The sequence below is a fragment of the Microcaecilia unicolor genome, chromosome 6 (genome assembly GCF_901765095.1).
Source record: "Microcaecilia unicolor chromosome 6, aMicUni1.1, whole genome shotgun sequence".
Classification (NCBI taxonomy): domain Eukaryota; kingdom Metazoa; phylum Chordata; class Amphibia; order Gymnophiona; family Siphonopidae; genus Microcaecilia; species Microcaecilia unicolor.
In genome coordinates, this window is record NC_044036.1 from 165,415,515 (window position 1) to 165,437,197 (window position 21,683).

Here is a 21,683-nt window from a genome sequence, read left to right on the forward strand (position 1 = left end):
CGGGCGGTTAGCTTGACGGAGTTTAAAAAGGGGTTAGATAGATTCCTAAAGGACAAGTCCATAGACCGCTATTAAATGGACTTGGAAAAATTCCGCATTTTTAGGTATAACTTGTCTGGAATGTTTTTACGTTTGGGGAGCGTGCCAGGTGCCCTTGACCTGGATTGGCCACTGTCGGTGACAGGATGCTGGGCTAGATGGACCTTTGGTCTTTCCCAGTATGGCACTACTTATGTACTTATGTACTTTAGAAAACCATAGCTACCTTATTTTCTTACAGTTTTACTAACATAAAGGTTTGTTGCTCTTAAAATATTTCATTTCAGTTCTGCCCACTGCCTTTTTACTTCCCCCAGATGTTCCTACCAAGCTAATGGTTCCTTAAGGTGTTCCCCAGTTTGACAAAACTTTCCTGAAGTTTAATACTTTCACTTTCGAATGAACCCTCTCAATGCTTTCCTAATATTGAATACCCTCCATCACTCACTATAATATGAGAAACTCTTCCCCCCATTTATAAGCATCAGGTCCAGTATGCCCCCTCCCCTTCCCATGTGGGTTCTATTACCAGTTGCTGGAACAGTTCTCCTGATAGAGAATATAGGATTTCCCTACTTGCAGATGACACAGCAGCAGGCATGTACCAGTTAACATCTGGAATATGGAAATTACCTGTCAATAATATCTCTCCTTTCATAGCAATATTGTGAATGTCTTCAATTAAAACCCTGTCCACTTCTGCTTGTGAAGGAGGTCTGTGTATAGCATCAGAGTGAATAGATGTTCAATTCCCTCTTTCCAGATTAACTCCCAGTGCCTTCTCCTTATCTCAAGGCCTGCAGTTCTCAGTTTCATTTTATTTTATTTGCTGTACCACTCAACAAACTTTTGTTAGACCTCAGTGGTGTACATCATATAAAAAACAGAAAATAATAATAATCAGAAAAGGAATGCCATTAAAAGGTAGGACAGAATCAAACATTCATCAGTAACTACAGCAAAACCCCTCCCTATATAAAAAAAAATCCACTCCCTCAAATCTGTACTAATTTTTTAAAATTTCATTTGTACCCCGCGCTTTCCCACTCATAGCAGGCTCAATTCGGCATACATATTATATACAGGTACTTATTTGTACCTGGGGCAATGGAGGGTTAAGTGACTTGCCCAGAGTCACAAGGAGCTGCCTGTGCCTGAAGTGGGAATTGAACCCAGTTCCCCAGGACCAATGTCCACCACTCTAACCACTAGGCCACGCCAGAAACTGCTAATTGGAAAAAAAATGAGCCTTTAAAAGTCGCTTAAAACATACAACTGAACTTCCCGCAATGCTTGTGGGAGAGCATTCCAAAGCTCAGGCACTAAATTAAAAAGGCCGCTCATCTAGTTGACCAAAGATGCATCTGCTGAACCGAGGGAACTTCCCAACAACAATTTACCCTGAGAATGCAAACTTCTTCCTGGTCAATACAGCCTAATCAAAGCAGCAAGCGTACTCTGCAGTTGTTCATACACCAACCTATGGGTTCACACCAGCACCTTAAACTGTATCCAGTAAGAAATTGGTATCCAGTGATAACACACATACAGTGGTATAACATGATCACTTTTTCTACCCTTCGCCAGCAATCAAATGGCTGTATGTTGTAAACTCTGTAACTCTTTCAAATTTTTAGTTGATCCTGCTAAAATGTCACTCCTCCTCCCTTTTGTCATAGCGTAGTATAACTCTGTTATGCTTCTCTGAATCACATCTCCCTGACTGCCAGTAAATCTTAGGCAGGCTCTTCACAGCCTTTGTATCCAAAACCTTATTTCTCTTAACTGGGGCATTAATATACAGGCAGATGTTGCCCTTGTTTCCTTTTTCTACAGATGTTTTTGTTTTACTTGCCTGGAGCTTTGTTAACCCATCTCCAGTTATCCTAGTTTAAAGTCCTCCTCTGTAAGTAAGCCAGTCAGTCAGGGAAGACACTTGTCCCCTTTTTGATAGGTGGGTGCTGTCTCTACCTATCAGTCCTTGTATAATCATGGTCCAGGAAGCAGAAACGCTGTGATACCATTCACATGGCTATGCATTCATGTCTAGGATGTGAGTCTTTCTGCTTTGACCTGTATCCTCGACAAAGAAGATTGATAGAAAATACCACCTGTGCGCACCTCTCCCAAAACTATGAAGTCAGTTTTGAAACATTCATGGAGATACCTAGCAGTATCATTTTTGCTAACTTGGATGAAAAACACTGGATAATAGTTGGACCTGATGAGTCTCAACAAACTCTCTACATCTCGGATCTTGGCACCAGGCAGATACCATACTTTCCAGGATGACAGCAGCAAATGGATGTCTCTGTATATTTCTTAGGAGGAAGTCACTAGCCACTACTACTCTTTGCTGTGGTCACTGATCCAGCAGCTTCTGGTTTTTGGTCTCACTACTTCCATTTTCAGGCTGTATACAGGTCCTTCAGTTCAAAGGAAGAGAACAGTTGGTGTTGATTCTGCAGGCTGTAGTAATCTGTACCTAATTGTTCTTTCACTACAGCTTCATCTTTACTTCTATTAGAGATCCTTGATGCCTCAAGAACCATTTCATTGATGTATTTCTCATCACAGATGCTTCGCAGCCTGGCCACGTCCTCTCACAGTTCTTCCACTTGTGTCATGTGGGACTCATCTTGCAAGCATTTTGCATGTAGAAACAGTCTATTTATTTGTAATTCTTTTGTACATATTTTACCATGGAAGCAAAAGCTGTATAAGGGCAATGACTTACGTGACATGTTTCCCAGATATAGCTCAATTGTAGAAACTTCAGTTTCTATTGAAAGAAAATAGAAAAAGACCTACCAAAGTCCGTATGTTTTCCTTAACTGTTCTCTAAGTCTGAAGAAACAGCTAGCCTCTTTTATGTGAGATCTGATGCCTCTGTTTTGATTCCCTATGTATAGTCCTACTTGCTTGCTCACCCATTATTGGGATATGCTGTTGAAACAATATTAAGTATGTTTTTGGAGGGCCCCTTGACCCAAATGATGCCCTGTAATGAATTATTCAGCTTGTCAATAGAAAGTTAAGAATTCCATTAATGAGTCAGTCATGCTTGAAATGTACAAGAACAAGGATTAGATTAGCTACAGAATAAATCACATTGTAATTCAGTATATCCTGTACCTGATATACAACTGTGATTTTATATTTTACACTAGAAGATTATTTCCACATAGACTTGCCCATTCTCATGGATAATACAAGAGTCGCACCAAACAGAACAGCATTGACAGATGTTCCAGTGGAATTACTGTGTTATTTCTTGTTAAAGTAGTAGTTTTACTTGTTCAGATAAGCATACTGTTTGTCTGCAGAATAACCAATCATTTTTACCATACGCTTAAGTTGACGTGTCATGGAAAGCCACGAAGGGCAAAATTGAACTGCTTTCATATTTTTACAACTGATTCTTACAATCCTTGGCTTTAATTAAACAGTAACATGACATTAATTAAAACACCTTTCTGTAAGATGCATAGTACTTTAATATGTTAAGAGCAGTGAAAGGCCATGACGGCCTAGCCAATCTACCCACTAACTACTAAGCTCTGCAACCCCTCCCTCTCCCACAGAGATCTTCTGAATGTGTCCCATGCTTTCTTCAATTAAGAAACTGTTCTTATTTCTACCACCTCCACTGAGAGGCTATTCTATATAAACAAAGGTAGAATAAATATTTATAGAATGGCCTGAAATCATTTTGTAAATTAGTAGTCATGTTTGAACATTAAGTTCTAACTTTATTTCAGTGAGCATGATGTTTTTACTTAGGGGGCTGTACATCTGCTCAGATTGAAGTTATTGAGGAACTACACCCAGAACATGCTATCAGCTGCCATCTTCGGTTCCAGCACAATGAATTTGCCTTCCCACCAAATGATATTTTCACAGCAAAACCAGGATTTGATGCAGTTGCAGGTAAGATCTCTCAAGCTTGAAGAGTTTAGATAAGATATCTCTGTTGGAGTCCCTTTTTTATGCTGCTTTTAACTCCTAACCCTTACTCACTTGTTCAGTACCCATGTCTTATCATTCCCACCTTAGTAATTCCCTTATCCCTTATTTGTCCTGTGTGTCTGTCCTAATTAGATTGTAAGCCCTGTCGAGCAGGGACTGTCTCTTTGTGACCAGTGTACAGCGCTGCATACATCTAGTAGCACTATAGAAATTATAAGTAATAGTAGTAGAATGCATTAATGGTATTAGCACGTTATCTTCCACAACAGCCCATTTTATTACTATGGGTATGGTGGAAGATAGCACATACTAAAAGTTAAATAAGCGAAACTGAAAAAACATGCAAAACATTAGTGTTACTCATGAGCACTGTTTACTCAAACTGGATCCCAGTTGTACAGTTACTTTCTCTTGCGGCTTGATGCTTTGTGCAGGTGCTCTGGATTGTTTTATATGAAAGATGTTTTTGTTTTTCTCTGGTTCAAAAACAGGGGCCCCTCCAGATGCAGAGCGTAGGAATTAGTGCTAGCCAGACCTTGGCAGGAGTGGGATCCAGAGCTCAAGGTGGGGGGGCATATTTTAGCCCACCTCCCCCAGCCGCCAACCATCTCCCGCCACTTTCGACCCCCCGCCGACCCTCCCCCGCCACTTTTGACCCCCACCACCGCCAGGTACCTCTGCTGGCGGGGATCCCCACCCCCTGCCAGCCGAAGTCTTCTTCAGCGCCGGTCTCCGGCACGTTCGCTGATCTGTTTCTGTGACTCGACGTTCTGCATGCATGTCCTGCCACGAAAGTGGCGGGGGAGGGTCAGCAGCGGGGGGGGGAGGGGGGGTTGAAAGTAGAGGGGGGCCAGGGCTAAATCTGTGGGGGCCCTTGCCCCCGTGGCCCCACTTAGCTACGCCCCTGGTGCTAGCGTGCTTTGACTCTTTTTTGAAGGCTATGTGACAAGTTATAAAATTCCACATTATGGTATGTTGCCTGATCTGCCTACAGTAATGGACTGTTACAGGATGACACCCTAATGGTAGCTCTGAGCTGGTGCAGGGTTTGCAGTGGTAAGGGTACCCTGTTTGCTGAATAGGAGATGACTTTCATTTACATTTCTCTGCCTATAATTTGAATGCTATTTGTGCTGTTCTCCCGCGCTCATCGTTTCCTGTGGTGTGGGCCTCTGAGCATAGTGCATCAGAATATGTGGGCACTAGTCCGGCACTAATGGCCTGTAGCACCTGTGTTTACTTTTGAGCATTGGGCAGCCAGTGTCATCTCAAAATTTTAAAGAACCTCGCTATGTAGCTGCTGCTCTTTCAGTACATAAATAAGCGTGGAGTAATTAACCAAGTATTTGTTCTTAATTTTCAGGTCATTACAGCTGTTCTATCACAATGCTCAGACTGACTGATAAGCAACTTAAAGACCTTAGCATGGGTAAGACCACTCTCATAGTCACAGCTTCCATCCAGGGAATCCATTCCCTGGGAGAGCAGAGCAGTGCAGAAGTTCCGTTTAATCCAGGGTTTTATGCTGATCAAACAGAAGTACTCTTAAGCAACCATTACCCAAGTGCTGATGTGAAAATATTTGGAGCCACAGAAATTCTTGACAATCTTGAGGTGAGTGACCATGTCAACACATCTTGGGGGGTTACAGAATTCCCTGTTTTTATGTACACTATTAAACACCATAAGAAGATAAAAATATAGATCATCCATGCAAATTGATTATTCCAGAAAATTGGGGTTGATTTTGTTTGTGCTGCTTGTAATTTGCATGATGACAATTTTCATTTTCAATAGACAGTTTTATAACTCGGGTTCAATAACAGGTCTGTATTCAAAAGAGCATGTTTGGTTATCAGTGAACCAGCATTCAGCATCACTAATCTGGACAAGTGCTGCTGAATATTTCCTCGGAGCACCGGGGAACTATCTGAGTGGTGCGGGGGGGGGGGGGGGGGGGGGGGGGGAAACTGGCACTTATCTGGATAGTGGTGATCTTCAGCTGTCCTGTGGCCATTGACTATCCCGACTCAATATTGCCACTATCTGAATAGCTGCAGCACTGGGTGCAAACTCCGGATATTTGATGTCAGCGGATACTGCTACTGAATATCTGGATGTTTTCTTACCCATAGTGGATGGTGTTTAAAAAGCTGCTGATTATTAGATCCTTACAAAGCAGGTGTCACTTGAATGTCGCTATTACTAGCCTGTTCACATCTGGAAGTTCGGGGAATAGAGGGTGGATAGGAGGGCGGGTGTCAGATTTATAGGGGGAAGAAATTGGGTAAAATGTAGCTCTTTTTTTTTTTTCAAGAAATATCTGTGTGGCAAGTGAAGCACTTGCCGCACGGCCATTTCAGGGGGGGGAGCCCTTACTGCCACCCATTGAGGTGGTGGTAAGGACTCCCACGCTAACCCGACGGTAACCAAGCAGCATGCTGCACTGCCTGATTTACCGCCGGGTACACATCAGTGCTACAGAAATAAAAATATGTGTTGGGCTTACCACCACTCTGTAAAAGGGGGCCCTTAATGATATGCCTTTTTAAGTTCACTGGAAGGCAGGGCCACTGAGAGGGGGGTTTGGAAATTCCCCAGGCCTGGCGCCGGAGTCTCTTGCCCTCTCCCGCTCCCAGGCCGCTGGCGCCGTAATTTCGTCTCCAACTGCCTACCCTCAGCTCCCTTCTCTCTGTTGTCTGACCCCCTTCATTTAAAAAAAATCTCTAGAGCAGCAGTGCTGTGCCTGCTGCTTTAGAGATTTTTTTTTTTTAATTTAAATGAAGGGGTCGGATAGCAGGCAGAAGGGATCAGAGGGTAGGTAGGTGGAGACTGGGAACTGCGGCACAGGCAGCCTGGGAGCAGGAGAGGGAGGTGACAGAAGTAGCAATTGAGGGGTGTGGGGACGGATCCTTGGGGGTGGAGGAGCGGTGATCCTGGGGGGGGGGGGCCTTGCCCCAGGCCGGCTCAGTCTCTTGGCGGCCCTGCTGAAAGGTTGCTGTTTTCTAGCAAAAGGGTAATAATGTGTTTGTTTACTTATTTAAATAAAATGAATTCAGAAGAGAATTGCCTTTTTGTAAGCCATCTTATTTATTCCAGGTTAAGTCTGCATCGCCCATGGTGAATACATTTGAGAAAGAGAAATCCTATGGCTTACCTAGTTTTGTAACATATACACTTGGTATATCAGATGTAAAAATTTTAACCCAGGGTTCCTTGTCAACCATCGTTACTGTATCCAGCATGCTGACAGAGCAATCTATCACCATTCCAGTAACACTGATTTACCTAACAGACCCAATTACTGCAGCTCAATGTAAGTTTCATCTGTTTGTGCCTTTTCTGTAATAACTCTTGAATAAGTGCAATTTTATTCAAAACAGGGCACCCAACATGGCCACGTTTCCCCTCAACAGGCTGTATCAGGGTTAGTGCTAAAGGGGACTTTTGCACAATTTTCTCCAAAAGCCAAAACCAATCTCAACAAGCTCAGCACTTTCCAGACTGGGAAGCAGTACTTCTCCTTATCAGAAGTAAAGCAGAATCATTTTCTAGATCAGTGATAGATAATGCCAGTCTTCCAAGTGTGCTGCAAGCTGGTGGAGATTTCAGGATAAGATAAAGGGAGCGGAAATGGCCAGAATGGAGGACACATGAAGACACATACTAACATAGTAAATGTCAGCAAATAAAGACCACTACAGAATAATCCAAAAGGATATGGAGTCAATCAAATCAAAAACACTATAAACAAAAAAAAACAAAAATGACCCACTATAATAGCAAAAATATGTGTGAATAAAGCAAGTTGTATTGTACATAAAGGAAGGAAAAAGCCTCAAAGAGCTCCAGATCGACAGCTCTATAGAGCTAAAGGCGATCACAATGATCTGTTCCTCATCATTGGCTAAAAATCCTTCCCAGTGTCCAATGAAAATTTATTATATAATTTGCTGTGTGAGTTGCATCAAAATATCCAAAATGTCAACCTAAATTCCAAAGTGCAAAACATCAAACAAAAGCACACACTTGGTTATAGTGTTTATATCATCAATACACACTGATGTCAAAAGCCAACACAGCGCAAAATGCAAGAAATTTCAGGGTGAGTACTTAGCTCAAAAACTCAGATGGTCGTCTCTCCTAAAGTCATTGTTCCAGCCTTAAACTTTCCCCCAGATCAATGTTGCCCGGCGTGTCGCATAAGCTCAAATTAGCAACAAAGAGAGGAAAGAACCAGCATATCAGAATCATCTTGCAAACACTCCTCACATATTTCTTACTTGTTTCTTACTAAAGACAAATGGCATCTCAGCATGTTTTACGTATAAACATATGATAAATATATAAACCACCCAAGGGCAAATTTTACAGCTACGTTTCATACCTTTACTGGACTCAGAGTGCAAAGATGTTCATGGATTACATAGCACTGTCGAGAAATCTATGTGAGTACCATGCTAAAGTTGGCCATGAGGCTTCAGTTTGCCCAAATGAAACATCTTAACGGTCTTATAAAAAGGCCAAGTTAAAACAGCATGACATTGTAAAACCCCTCCAAAAAACTTACATTTGGAGCATCCACACAGAATGTAGTCCACTACAATGCCAAGCATGAAAAGAATGCTCCAGCTGCACGCAGGTATAAAAATACGTAATCGCATATATTTGTATGAGATGCTGCGCCAATAGCAAAGGACCTGCAGCATCTCACTTTAAGAATTAAACTGTAGATATGTAAACAGCAAAAAAATATACTTCGCCTAAAAAAAGAGGGAAAATTGATATGTAAAATTACAGGACTGTATCAACCACCAAATTAAAAGAGCTCGTAAATAGTACAAGTACATATTATAATCCAAAAGAGGGTGGGTTAGATAAAGCTACCATCCAAAGAATATAGAAAAAAGGAGACTAGTTTCTAATTGTATGGTTCTCCAAAACAGTTTAACAATACTCTTAAGAAACAAGAAAAAACACCGGGAAAGAAAACGATTTGGGGGGGGGGGGGGGGGGGGAGCATGTATTTTGTGTGTGATTTGGAAGCACTCTTTCGGAGTAACTACTTTTATGGCGGATTCATCTTGCTATCACTAGAGAGTTGTTTACCTGTAATAGAGTTTCTAAATAGATAGCAGTATAAATCTGTCCTCCAGGCCTCCTACCTCCCTTAGAATTGAAGTTACGTTACTAAGGAGTCCTTTCACAAAGGTGCTCTAAGTGCTAGTCTCACCCATATATTCCTATTGGCATCGCTATCGTTTAGCGCACGCTACGAACACTACTGCGCTTTTGTAAAAGACCCCCTAACTGAGATACCAGTGCAGGGACATGATGGTGTGGGGATGCTCATGCACACGCACAAAACGTTTCAAGTGCTTTCTGAACTCTGAGAACTACTGTCTCAGCACCAATGAATGACTTCACCCATTCGTGAGGATGATTTATCATCCTGTATATGGAGAACCCATGTTGCACATAAGCATTTTCTGCAAGTTTCATATTGTCCTTCATATTTGGTTCACAAGAGGCAGCCTTCCGTTCTTTGTACCCACAGCATTATATATACTGTGATAGAAGCAAAAGACTCATTTTACTTACGGTTTGAGAAATGGTATTTTCTTTCTCTGTCTTTTCCCAGTTGGCTCTGGAGAAAGAGCAAGCTTGTTCCAACATTTCATTGACTCTTATCAAGTGATATTCTTCACACTCTTTGCACTGTTGGCTGGAGCAGCCGTTATGATCATAGGTAAGAGGACGTAAAGTATTGCACTAATATTTTTTTCCAGATTTTATCTCTTCTTTTTTCTAGGTATTGTAACTTAATAATGTCTGTATTTTCCAGCCTACCATGCAGTTTTCTCACCAAAAGAGCCAGTTCTTCAAGCAGCTTTCTACCCAAGGGCATTACCTCATTCTGCGCATAACAGTAAGTTTAAGATACCCTTAAATAAAAACTATAAGCAGTTATAATCATGTTAGCCAAATAAGAGGTGTAATTATCAATGTAGGATACCATTAACCTGTGTTATTTTACTACTGACTCGTTCTATTTAGTACAGGTCCCATTTATATAACAAGACCTAGTTACTAATAACTGGGGTTAACAGTACAATAACACGTTTTAGTCTGTATTAATAACTTCCCCTAAGGGCTGAAATTGGTGTTTCTTTGAAGAAATGTTTTTTGGTTTGTTTGGGGGGGTCATTCTATAAGGTTAATTTCCTGTTTCCTTTCTGATACTTCATCATTCTATATATAACAGCAGTGTAAAATGTTACTTTTTGGCTTTTTCCATAACCGTTTGCAAATGGATAAGAAAAGTAGAATGAAAATGCTTTGTAGGCAGCTTTTTCCCAGAACAAACAGATGGACAGCTTTATAACAAATGTGCAACAAAATTGCCCCAACGCCGATCAGGCAAATTGCGTCTTAAAAACCAGCACCGAAAAACTAGGCAGTTAGTGTAAGTCTATAAGCTACGCCTAAAGTTAGGCGTAGTTTACAGAATATGCCTATACACCATTCTTGCGACTAAAACTTAGGCCCATCATTTTAGGCCACCTAAAACCAGGTCTAAGTACCTGCACCTAAGTTAGATGCAGATTGGGGGTATTCCATAATAGTGCGCATAGGTTTTTGAAACATCCACAACCTGCCCATTCCACGCCCATGGCCATGCCTCCTTTTTGACTGCGCACCTTAGAAAGTTGTGTGCTTAAATTCTAATTAAAGCCAATTAGTGTTGCTAATTGGTTAAGTACCAATTATCAGCGCCGATTGGCTTGTTAATTAACTTGTGTGTGTACAATTTGGCCATGTGGACAAATTAGCACACACAACTTAAGGCACCATATATAGAATTTGGTGGTATGTAAGTTAAGCAAGTATTGCAGAATACTGCTTAGGCAGAATATTTCCAGTTTGCGTTTATGGGTATAATTTTAAAACTGCAAACAGGGGTATATTTATAGGTGTGTTAGCGTTTTTAACACGTGTTAATGGTCGTTGCATGCTAAACGCTAATGTGCCCTTAGGAATGTATAGACATTAGCATTTAATGCGCCTTAACTTTAAAGGCGTGTTAAAAATGCTAATGTGCCATAGTAAACCTTCCCCATAAATAGAGAAAAGTACATGGGTACTGTTGGATAACTCAGGAGCCCTTACTTCATACAAAGCAGCTGTTAAGTGCTCCTGCATTAATTTTTCAAAATGGCTTCACATTAATGGTAACATTAGCACGTGGTTATTATTAGAGAAAAATAGAAAATCAGGGTTTTTACAACTGTAGTCAGAGTGGCCTTAGGACACTTAGGGGTCCTTTCACAAAGCTGCAGTAGAAAGTAGCCTTAGCCTGCCCTTGCATGGGGTTTTCCTGCACACTAATGCAGATTTCTCGTTTGCTGAATGAATAACCTGCCATTAGCACGTGGTCATTGTCAAAGTTTAGCGTGTCAGCCTTTACCTCCACCTATTTTGTAGGCGGTAAGGGCTCACACACTAATCCTGCACTAATCAGTCTTCACCAGTGTAGATGTACTAACTGATCAGCACAGAAACACCCATTCTCCACCCCACCCCCCACCGCGCTCTATTTCCAGTGCCACAAGAAACTGTTTTTACTTTTAGTGCTGGGGGTTTACCTGGCAATAATCAGGCAGCATCACGCACAGCCCTGTTACCGCTGGGTTAGCAGGTAGCCCTTATCCCCGCCTAAATAGGAGGCAGTAAGGGGCTTCCCCAGGAAATGGCCACATGGCAAATGGGTACATAAGTACATAAGCATCGCCATGCTGGGACAGACCAAGGGTCCATCGAGCCCAGCACCCTGTCACCGACAGCAGCCAAAAGAACAAGCAATTTGTCCCGCCCATCCTAGAAATACTGTATTCCCTCGTCCATTCAATAACATTCTATGGCTTTTTCCTCCAGGAAGCTGTGCAACCCTTTTTTTAAGTCCGCTAAGTTAACTGTCTTAACCACCTTTTCCGGCAGTGAATTCCAGAGTTTAACTACTCGTTCAGTGAAGAAATATTTCCTCCGATTCATTTTAAATTTACCACTCTGCAGCTTCATCGCATGCCCCCTTTTTTCTGCCTATTATCCGCTGCAGTAAAAGAGGCCTTGGCACATGGCAAATCCACTCACTGATGCCACCGCAAGGCCCCTTTTACCACAACTTTGTAAAAGGTGCCCATAATGAAAGTTTTAAAGATAATTAAATAGTGACCAGATTGTATCTTTTCATCTAGGACAGACCCTAAATGTTTGTTTGTTTTGTTTTTTTCTCTAAAGATTTTACAGTTTTATCTCCAGCAACTCCTTTCAGTCCTGCATCATCGGATAGAAAAAGAAGCCCTCCATCTGGACTCTGGAGTACAGACTATGCCACCCGTTAAAGTTTGGCTTAAAAAAAAATCACTATTACCGGGGCTTGCACTTTGTTAAATAATATTTGTGCCTTTGCAATGAATACGTTGCTAATTTTATCAGAGTTGTCTTTGCCGACGTTCAAGATTGAGCGTAACTTTTTTTTTAATGCATTTTTTAAGGAATGGAACTCATTTTTTATTTGAATATTTTATTTTTCTTATTAAAAACTTTTCATTTTCCTTTTTAAAAAAAAAACTGATTTATGCACTGTTGCCTGCAATCACTAGGCAATATGTGATATGTATAATATAGTAACTTTCTGCCATGGTTTAAAAATTCAGCAGTATAATATTCAGTAGCTCATCATGGGATCCTTTTACTAAGGTGTGCTAATGAATTTAGCGCATGCTAAGTAAGATGCTAAGGGGAGATTCTGTATGTGGCACCTGGAAAATCTGTGCGGAAATCATTTTTGCCTAAGCATATTCTATAAGATATAGGCGCGGTATGTAGAATACACTTAGTCGATATCCCAGAGCCTAAAACTACGTACATCTATTTATACCAACAAAAAGGTAGCGTAAATCCCTGCACCTGGATTTACACAGACTGGAACTATATAACTGATAGGGTGTGGAAGTGCTAGTGTCCTAGAAAAATATCACAAAATTTCCACTGCCAAAAAAAATGACTGAAATATTTAGCGTACACTAAATAGTGTGTACCATGCAGGAAGGAAAAAGGCCTCAAAGAGCTCCTAGATAATATTTAATCTAACGGAGCAAAAACAGATCACAAAGCTCTTACCTTCATCATCAGCCAAAAAGCCTTCTAGATATATAGAGCTTCCTGCCATGTTGATAGTATATAGATAGCTACACTTCATATGATTTGCTTATGTTAAATAGCACTCGATCTGAGTACCAACACTTATCTTTAAAGGTGGTACTTCTTCCTGGACTGCGACAGTGGCCAGCGTTTCGCGCTGCTGCTCAGGGTCTCGGTGCCAGTGCTGAAGTTGGAACAATCACAGCTTGGCTGGAGCGTTGTCAAGCCGAGCTGTGATGGTTCCAACTTCAGCACTGGCACCGTGACCCTGAAGCAGCAGCGCGAAACGCTGGCCACCGTCGGCTCGGGGCATGAAGGTGAAGACAGAGCAGCACAGCACTTGATTAGGCAACGCAGTCCAGGAAGAAGTACCACCTTTAAAGATAAGTGTTGGTACTCAGATCGAGTGCTATTTAACATAAGCAAATCATATGAAGTGTAGCTATCTATATACTATCAACATGGCAGGAAGCTCTATATATCTAGAAGGTTTTTTGGCCGATGATGAAAGTAAGATCTTTGTGATCTGTTTAGCTCCGTTAGATTAAATATTATCTAGGAGCTCTTTGAGGCCTTTTTCCTTCCTGCATGGTACACACAATATTTAGTGTAAGCTAAATATTTCAGTCATTTTTTTTTTTGGCAGTGGAAATTTTGTGATATTTTACACGGACTGGGCCATATTGCCCATTTCCCCACCCATAACCTGCCCCTTTTGGGATGTGCACATTAGGATTTAGGTGCAATGAGTTACAATATACGCTTAGCAAGTTATGCACATAAATTCTAATTATTGCCAGTTCTCATTATTGCTTGTTAAGTGCTGTTAACAACCCTGACTTGTTAAGCCAATTAAGTTACGCACATTGTTATGGAAAACACTTAGATTTAGACGCGGAATGCTAGGCACAATTAATCTGTTAGCGCACCTTAGTTAAAGGACTCCCATATTTTTCATTTGCTTCCTGTGGAAAGTAAAGGGTTTTTTTCCCCCCCAGTTAATGAAGTATAAAGGCAAAACCAGTGGTGTGCGACGAATACTGTGAAGTGTTTTGAAGGGATGACAATTTTTTTTTCTCGTTCTGATAATACAGTATCAGTTTGACTCAGGAACTAAGTGCACTGATAATGTAATCGAATCTTTGATTTGCCAGAGAACCATAGGAACTGTGAATACATGATTTTTATTTTGTTTTGTAAGCATGACCAAGTATTACTGTGACTTCTCATGGTACAAATGTTTTCCATTTTTGTTTTATGTAAGTAACCTATTTTGCTTAGAATGTTAAAATAGAGTATTTTCTTTTAAGTTTTATGGCTCTGTGAATATGTACAGAGAAAATTTTGTATTAAGTGAAAAGCAGACTTTTTAACACAGAAGATATAAATATACACATGCACACACCTGTTTTTAATATAGGGATCCTTTTACTACGCTACAGTAAAAAGCTGCATTAGTACCAGGGGCGTATCTGCGTGGGGCCACAGGGGCCTGGGCCCCCGCAGATTTCGCCCTGGACCCCCCTACTGCCGCCGTGGGTACCTTTGCTGGCGGGGGACCCCAACCCCCACCAGCCGAGGTCCGCTTCCTCCTGCCGCTGCAAGGTTTTTTAAGTTCATCGGGATTCGTCCTCCGTCACTCCAGGGGCGTATCTGCGTGGGGCCACAGGGGCCTGGGCCCCCCGCAGATTTCGCCCTGGCCCCCCTCCCCGCCGTCAACCCTCCCCCGCTGCTTACTTTTGCCGAACTGGATTCAACCAATCAGCACTGCAGCATTACTTCCTTGAAGCACATGGCCACGGAGGAACTTCGGAAGACGAAATATGGAGATTGCGGGTCGGACCTCGGCTGGCGGGGGTTGGGGCCCCCCGCCAGCAAAAGTAAGCAGCGGGGGAGGGTTGACGGCGGGGAGGGGGTGGAGAGAGGCGGCGGGGGGGGGGAGAGAGGCAAAAATGTGCCCCCCCTCTGTGGCTCTGGCCCCCCCTACCGCCGGATTCCAGATACGCCCCTGCGTCACTCTGTGCTGCTGTTCAAAGAAGCTGCTAGCTGAATGCAGTTTCGGACTGAGTCTGACGTCGCTGCTGCATGTTGTACATGAGTCTGACGTCCTGCACGTACAACGTGCAGCAGCGATGTCAGACTCAGTCCGAAACTGCATTCAGCTAGCAGCTTCTTTGAACAGCAGCACAGAGTGACGGAGGACGAATCCCGATGAAGAACTTAAAAAACCTCGCAGCGGCAGGAGGAAGCAGACCTCGGCTGGTGGGGGTTGGGGTCCCCCACCAGCAAAGGTACCCACGGCGGCAGGGGGGGGGTCGGAAATGGCGGCGGCGGCTGGGGAGGGCTATAATGTGCCCCCTCACTCTGGCTTCGGCCCCCGCTACCGCCGACTTTCAGATACGCCCCTGATTAGTACACCCTAACACACAAATGCCACTAATAACAGCAGCCAGAAGATGGTCAATTTTTCTAATTTTTGCATTAATGGCCATGGATAATTTTGCCATTAGCACGCGACCATTAAAAATATTAGTGTACTAGTGGAACGAAGCCCGTTTCCTCAACAATGAAACGGGCCCTAGGAAGGCTGTCTTGTAAGCGGGTTTTTTTTCTCTCCCCTGCCCTCCCCTCCATGTCCAGCGATTCTTCCCTCCATGTCCAGCGATTCTCCTGTTCCCTGCCCTCCCATCCGTGTGCCGCGATTCTCTCCTCCACTCCCCTCTCATCGATTCTCCTCTGCTCTGCTCCACCCTGCCCTTCTCTCCCTTCCCTGCCCTTGATGTCCCGCGATTCTGTTGTTCTTTGTACCTGAACGTTCTCTGGCTGGCTTCATTCTGTTCCATTTGTAACATCCCCTGACGTCAGCTCGCCTCCAGCGTTCCCTTCCCTCTCACTGTTCCGCCCTCTGACGTCATTACGTCTTGACGCGAGGGCGGGACAGTGAGGGGGAATGGAACACTGGAGGCTGACTGACGTCAGAAGATGTTACAAAGCCAGCCAGCCAGCCATGGAACGTTGGAGGTACAAATTATTATATAGGATGAACACTCACTGCCACCTATGGGCTCATTTGCTAATCCTTCACTAATCAGCACATGGTAATGTAAATACACTAACTGATTAGTACAGAAATTCTCACTCTGCCCCCTTTAAAAAAAATTTAGTGTACAGTTTGCATACGCAAATTCAAAAATTACCGCAGGATGTCTGAGCACGGCTCACGAGACAATATTTTTTTCCGAAGTAAGTGTGCACTAGCACTTACCTCAGCTTAGTAAAAGGACCTCATAGTAACATAGCAGATCCTGGTACAAGAAGAGCAGTGTGGCCTCTGGTCTCTCCAGTTTAGTTCAGTTCAGAAGCAGCTGTAATTTCCAAGGCTGTGGAATCGGAGTTGGAGGCAATTGTGGATGGAGTTAGCGTTACTCAGACTCCAGCTTCAAAATAAAAACTTACAAAATTATAAAATATGATACATTTATCATTTTATACTTATATATTTTTTATGTTCAGGTTCTTTGTTCAAACAAAATAAATATATTTTGTGTTCTATTAGTCCTGACTTTGTACATAAAGAAATATCCTATGTTTTTGTAATTAATAAAATTTCTCTTAGATTTACTAAAGCAAACACAGTGGGAATGGCCAAGTAAATAGAGAAGGGAAGCTTCCTGCTAACACAGGCCCCCTTTTACTAAGGTGCGCTCATGTTTTAGTGCACGCTAAAATTGTGGGCGTGCTAAACGTTAGAGACGCCAATGCATTCCAATGGGCATCTCTAACATTTAGCGCGCCAAGAATTTTAGCGTGCACTATAAATGTGAGCACGCCTTAGTAAAAGGGGGGCCACAGTGTCTGATGCTGGTGCATATATCCGTGTTTTTTCCATTGGTGAAAGAGATCTGGGTTTTCTTTAGTTATTTTAAATTGAAAATATATGTGCTTTTAATTTAATTTAATATCAGCATTTATATTCCACGAAACCCTCAAGTTCAAAGTGGGTTACATCCAAGATTAACCATAAGGTTAATACAATAACCAAGGTTCTCAAATGCATAAATTAAAAAAAACATAATAAAAATAGCAGTCATTAATAGCATAAGTATTTGTTTAACAGCCATTTCTTCAGTGCTTTCCTAAAAGATATATATTGTGCGATCCCCCTGATATAAGATGGTAGGCCATGCCAGGGTTCTGGGTCCTTCCCACACAAAAAGCTGTTTTTCATACTAAGCAGCTGGCATGATTTAGCAGATAGAAAGGCTAACAAAAGCTCCTGTGAAGATTGGAGACATTGACAAGGCTGATAAATCAATATCACAGGATTTAGGTAACCTGGATTCAATCCATATAATATCTTAAAAATAAAAGACAAGGATTCAATCCATATAATATCTTAAAAATAAAAGACAATCTATTGAATTCTATTTTCGTTCACGCTGGCAACCAAGGTAATTCAGACAAAAATGGGGTCACATGGTCAAACGTTTGCTGCTCCTCCCCCTTTCCAGATCTGTTTGGCAGCCATGTTTTGAAGGGACTGTACTCTTTACAATTGTTTATTCGGGAGACCCATCAAGCAAAAATTGCAGTAGTCCGATGTTGAGAGGATCACTGCCTGAAGAATAATTTGAAAATACTGGCAGTCCAAAATATATATTTAATCTACATAACAATTTTAGTTTAAGTCTTTTGAACCAAATTTGGAATACGAGTCTCCATGGTTAAACCTGCGTCCACCCAACCCCCCAGTAACTTTATCACTTTTCTTATATTAACATCAGTATCAAACAGTTGCACTATCCCCAATGATGAGTCAGTATTGTTAGTTTTTATCCCTAGGACACTTGTCATATTGGGATTGATTTTCAGAGAATGATTGAACACCCAAACAAATATCTCCATAAAGACATCATTCATCAAAACTTCCACAGCTGAGAAGTCAGAAATAATAGGACAAATCTAAACTATATCATCTGCATAAGAAAAATAGACAATTTCCCTTCTCTGCAGCAAATAACATAATTCAGTGATATACAGGTTAAAAAGAGTTAAAGAACCCTGCCAACAAACTCGCATATGCCGCCTCTTCCAGAAGACCTCAAACCATCTCAACACAGTTCCTCCAATACCCATTTCTTCCAGTCTGCACATGAGTGAATCATGATTCATGAAATCAAAATCATTTGTGAATGGAACTATGTGGTTTTATCCTAGGATATTTTGGATCCAATCATTGGGATATTTTTCTTCCATTTTATTACTAAGTTCAACATATTATTTTACTGAATTGGAAGATTTTATCATTTATATCATCTTAGCATTCATGAACTCCTGGTGCAGGCGATAGCGTTGAAACACGATCCATTTCGGATCTGTTTGTACCCACTCATGTGGGATTTATGAGGTTTATCAATAAAGATCAAGCAGACCAGAGAGAGACAGCAACACAAATCAACACATTTTTGTGTCAATAAAGGACATTTCTGTTTTGGATATCCTTTATTTACTAGGGGGCCCTTTTACTAAGCCACGTAGGCGCCTACGCGCACCAAATTGGAGTTAACGCCTGGTTACCGCATGGCCCTTGTGGTAATTTCAATTTTGGTGCGCACCTGCTATGCGCATCTGAAAAATATTTTTTTTTTCTGGCGCGCGGTAGCTACACGTGTAGACCATTATCACCCAATTACTGTGTGAGACCTTAACACTAGGTCAATGGGTTGCGGTAAGGTCTCGGACCCAAAATGGACGTGCAACAATTTTCATTTTGCCACACATCTGTTTTTGGCAAAACAAAAAAGAGGCATTTTTTGTAGGTGCGCTAAAAAAATAATTCTGCGCACACCCAAAACACACGTCTATACTACCGCAGGCCATTTTTCAGCACACCTTAATAAAAGGACCCCTTGGCCATGCCTACTGTATTTGTTTTGGCTTTTGCTGTTTGTGGGACTTTTGTTCTTTTCCTTTTTTGTGGACTTCTTAGATTTACTATACATAGTCAAAGCTGGGAAATCGGAGTCAAAAGTTTGCTGTATCGACTCCATGGCCCTGCTAACTTCACCTGGCAACACCAAGCTCAAGGGGCTGCATTTTGATTCATTCTTTATAGAAGTGAAAAAATACCTCAGTAAAAGCTGTGCCTGTCTGGGTAACCACTTTTAAGTTATTTGCAATGTGAAAAACTGTCTTCAGGATCCACATGCAGTCAATTTGCACTGACTCATCAGTGATTTATTTTCTGAGAAGTTGTTGATCATTCCAGAGCATTTTATCCTTAGAACCAGTCTCTTGTTTGTGTTTAAAATATACCTAAAGTGCTGTTAGTGAAGGTGGAACAGGTGTTTTCTCTGCTACAGTGAACCAATAAAACACCTTCTCCTTTAGCAGAATGTCTCAGCTATGCAAGGTTGTACAGCCTAATATTAAAACACCCTAACTGCAGATAGCAAAGGTTTGTGTCAGTTTTATTGAAAATGCAACAATCCTATAAACTGTTGCTTTCATATTTTTGTGTAATTTATTTACTAGTATGCAAGAAAGACCTGTGCCTTACATGCCAGTTGGTGACAAATTGACAGCTTAGGCATACAATAAAAATATTTTGTATTTAATAAAGCATGACTAGATTCTTTAATACAGCATTAAACTGTTGATCATTACTGAACAATGTTGTCTCCCAAATAAACTGACTGCTTCATGTTTGGAAATACATACACTCCTCTTGCTGTTTAATATAGCAATGATTTTTTAGGCACTCTCTTACTAAAGGACATTAAGCCCTTAATTTGTGGTTATCATGCACAAGCAGGCTACTGCAGAAATGCATTATTTTGTGTATTTTGTCTTCTTTGCTTGCGCTAACCCGTGCATTACTGATTTTTCAAAAATATTTCTCAGAGTGGGCATTCCTGCTTGACACAGAATTAATACAGGAGTACTTAGTACCTCCTAAATAGTGCTCCTGTATTAATGTTTTGCATGTACATTGCACTGATGGGACCATTAGTGCATGACCTGCAAATAAAAGCCCCCCAAAAGTGCCACATTAAATCTGGGCTTGCCACTCAGGAAAGTCCCTTGTTAAAATACCCATATAGTGGATTTTTTCTTTCTGCTACCAACAGCTCAACATTGAGTCACTTGACTGCATAAGAGCGCATCACCTAGGTCAGTGTTTCCCAAGTCTGGTCCTAGAGTATCCCTTGCCAGTCAGGGTTTCAGGATATCCACAATGAATATGCATGAAAGAGATTTGTATATAATGGAGGCAGTGTATGCAAATCAATTTCATGCATATTCATTGTGGATATACTGAAAACCTGACTGGCAAGGAGTACTCGAGGACCAACTTGGAAAGCACTGATCTAGGTGCTATATCAGCCTTTATAAGTCACCTCAGAGGAGTCCCTCTTCTTGACATCTGCAAGACTGAAAGGTAGAAGTGGGCCCATGTGCAGCATGGACGCAAACTTGTCCTGCCAAGATGGTGTGTGATTTCACTGCTGCTTCCTTGGTTTGTGGAACAGAGACACTGTACACCTTGCCGTGAGCTGGTTTGATCCAGTCTGGGACTTGGTGCCTTCAGACAACCGTTATCTGAGCAGAACTACCAACTCAACCAAAACATAACATTCCATGATAGGGTTTTTCATGAGTCCCTTGGTGACCCATGTGAGAATGAGTTACTTAAGTTGGTTGTATTGGTGTAATGGAAGAACATGGTACTAATCACAGAGATTTCATTGTAGAGGAACTTTCCTATTAAACTGAATCTCTTGGTTTCACTCTTATATGCTTCCTTTCTGGACTCTCTCAGCTAGCTGCCTCTGGGTGGCTGGAGAAAAAGATCATCATTTTCTGTTTCAATAGCACTTGATATACTAGCCTTTCAGAGTGGTTTACAATCTTATAATTAATATGAGAGAAAAGAAACACATCAAGTAATAGGAATGGGAGAGGCAGAAGGTAGCTTGTCTAACATCTCACAAGTGGGAGAGCAGCAAAGTCGAGAATTATATGCATCTTTGAACAGAGAGGTTTTTTAACCTGGTATAGGACTCTTCTAAGCATAGATTAGATGGAAGCACATTCTGAAGAGTAGGGCCTGTCACACTAAAGAGTTTTGCATGAACAAATAGTAAGAAATGATGGCATCACAAGGCTGTTAACTCTGGGATGAATAAAGAGTTCTGGATAGGGAGAAAGGTATCAACAGGCAAGAGCGGTACAGGGGAGTACCAGAGTAATGTAGTTTGTGTACTAATGAAAACAATGAAAGAGGGGTTGCATTGGTATCTGGAATGAACAATGTCTGCTGCAGAAGACTGTACAGCAGCTGTTCCCAAACTTGGTCCTGGAGGCACCCCAGCCAATCAAATTATCAGGGTACCCACAATGAATATTCATGAGAGAGATTTGCATGCAGAGGAGGCAGTGTCTGCAAATTCTTATGAATATTCATTGTG

The 21,683-nt window shown here is 41.7% G+C and overlaps 1 protein-coding gene across 1 annotated transcript in view; it reads left to right on the forward strand.

The window, feature by feature from the left end:
- The window catches only part of NUP210 (nucleoporin 210), a 214,077-nt gene extending 199,346 nt beyond the window's left edge, over positions 1-14,731 (forward strand). The window contains 6 exon segments of the mRNA XM_030206772.1: positions 3,823-3,969; positions 5,372-5,622; positions 7,108-7,324; positions 9,650-9,757; positions 9,854-9,937; positions 12,307-14,731. Of these exon segments, the coding sequence (XP_030062632.1) occupies positions 3,823-3,969; positions 5,372-5,622; positions 7,108-7,324; positions 9,650-9,757; positions 9,854-9,937; positions 12,307-12,410 (911 nt within the window). The 3' untranslated portion in view covers positions 12,411-14,731.
- The last annotated feature ends 6,952 nt before the right edge of the window (positions 14,732-21,683 follow it).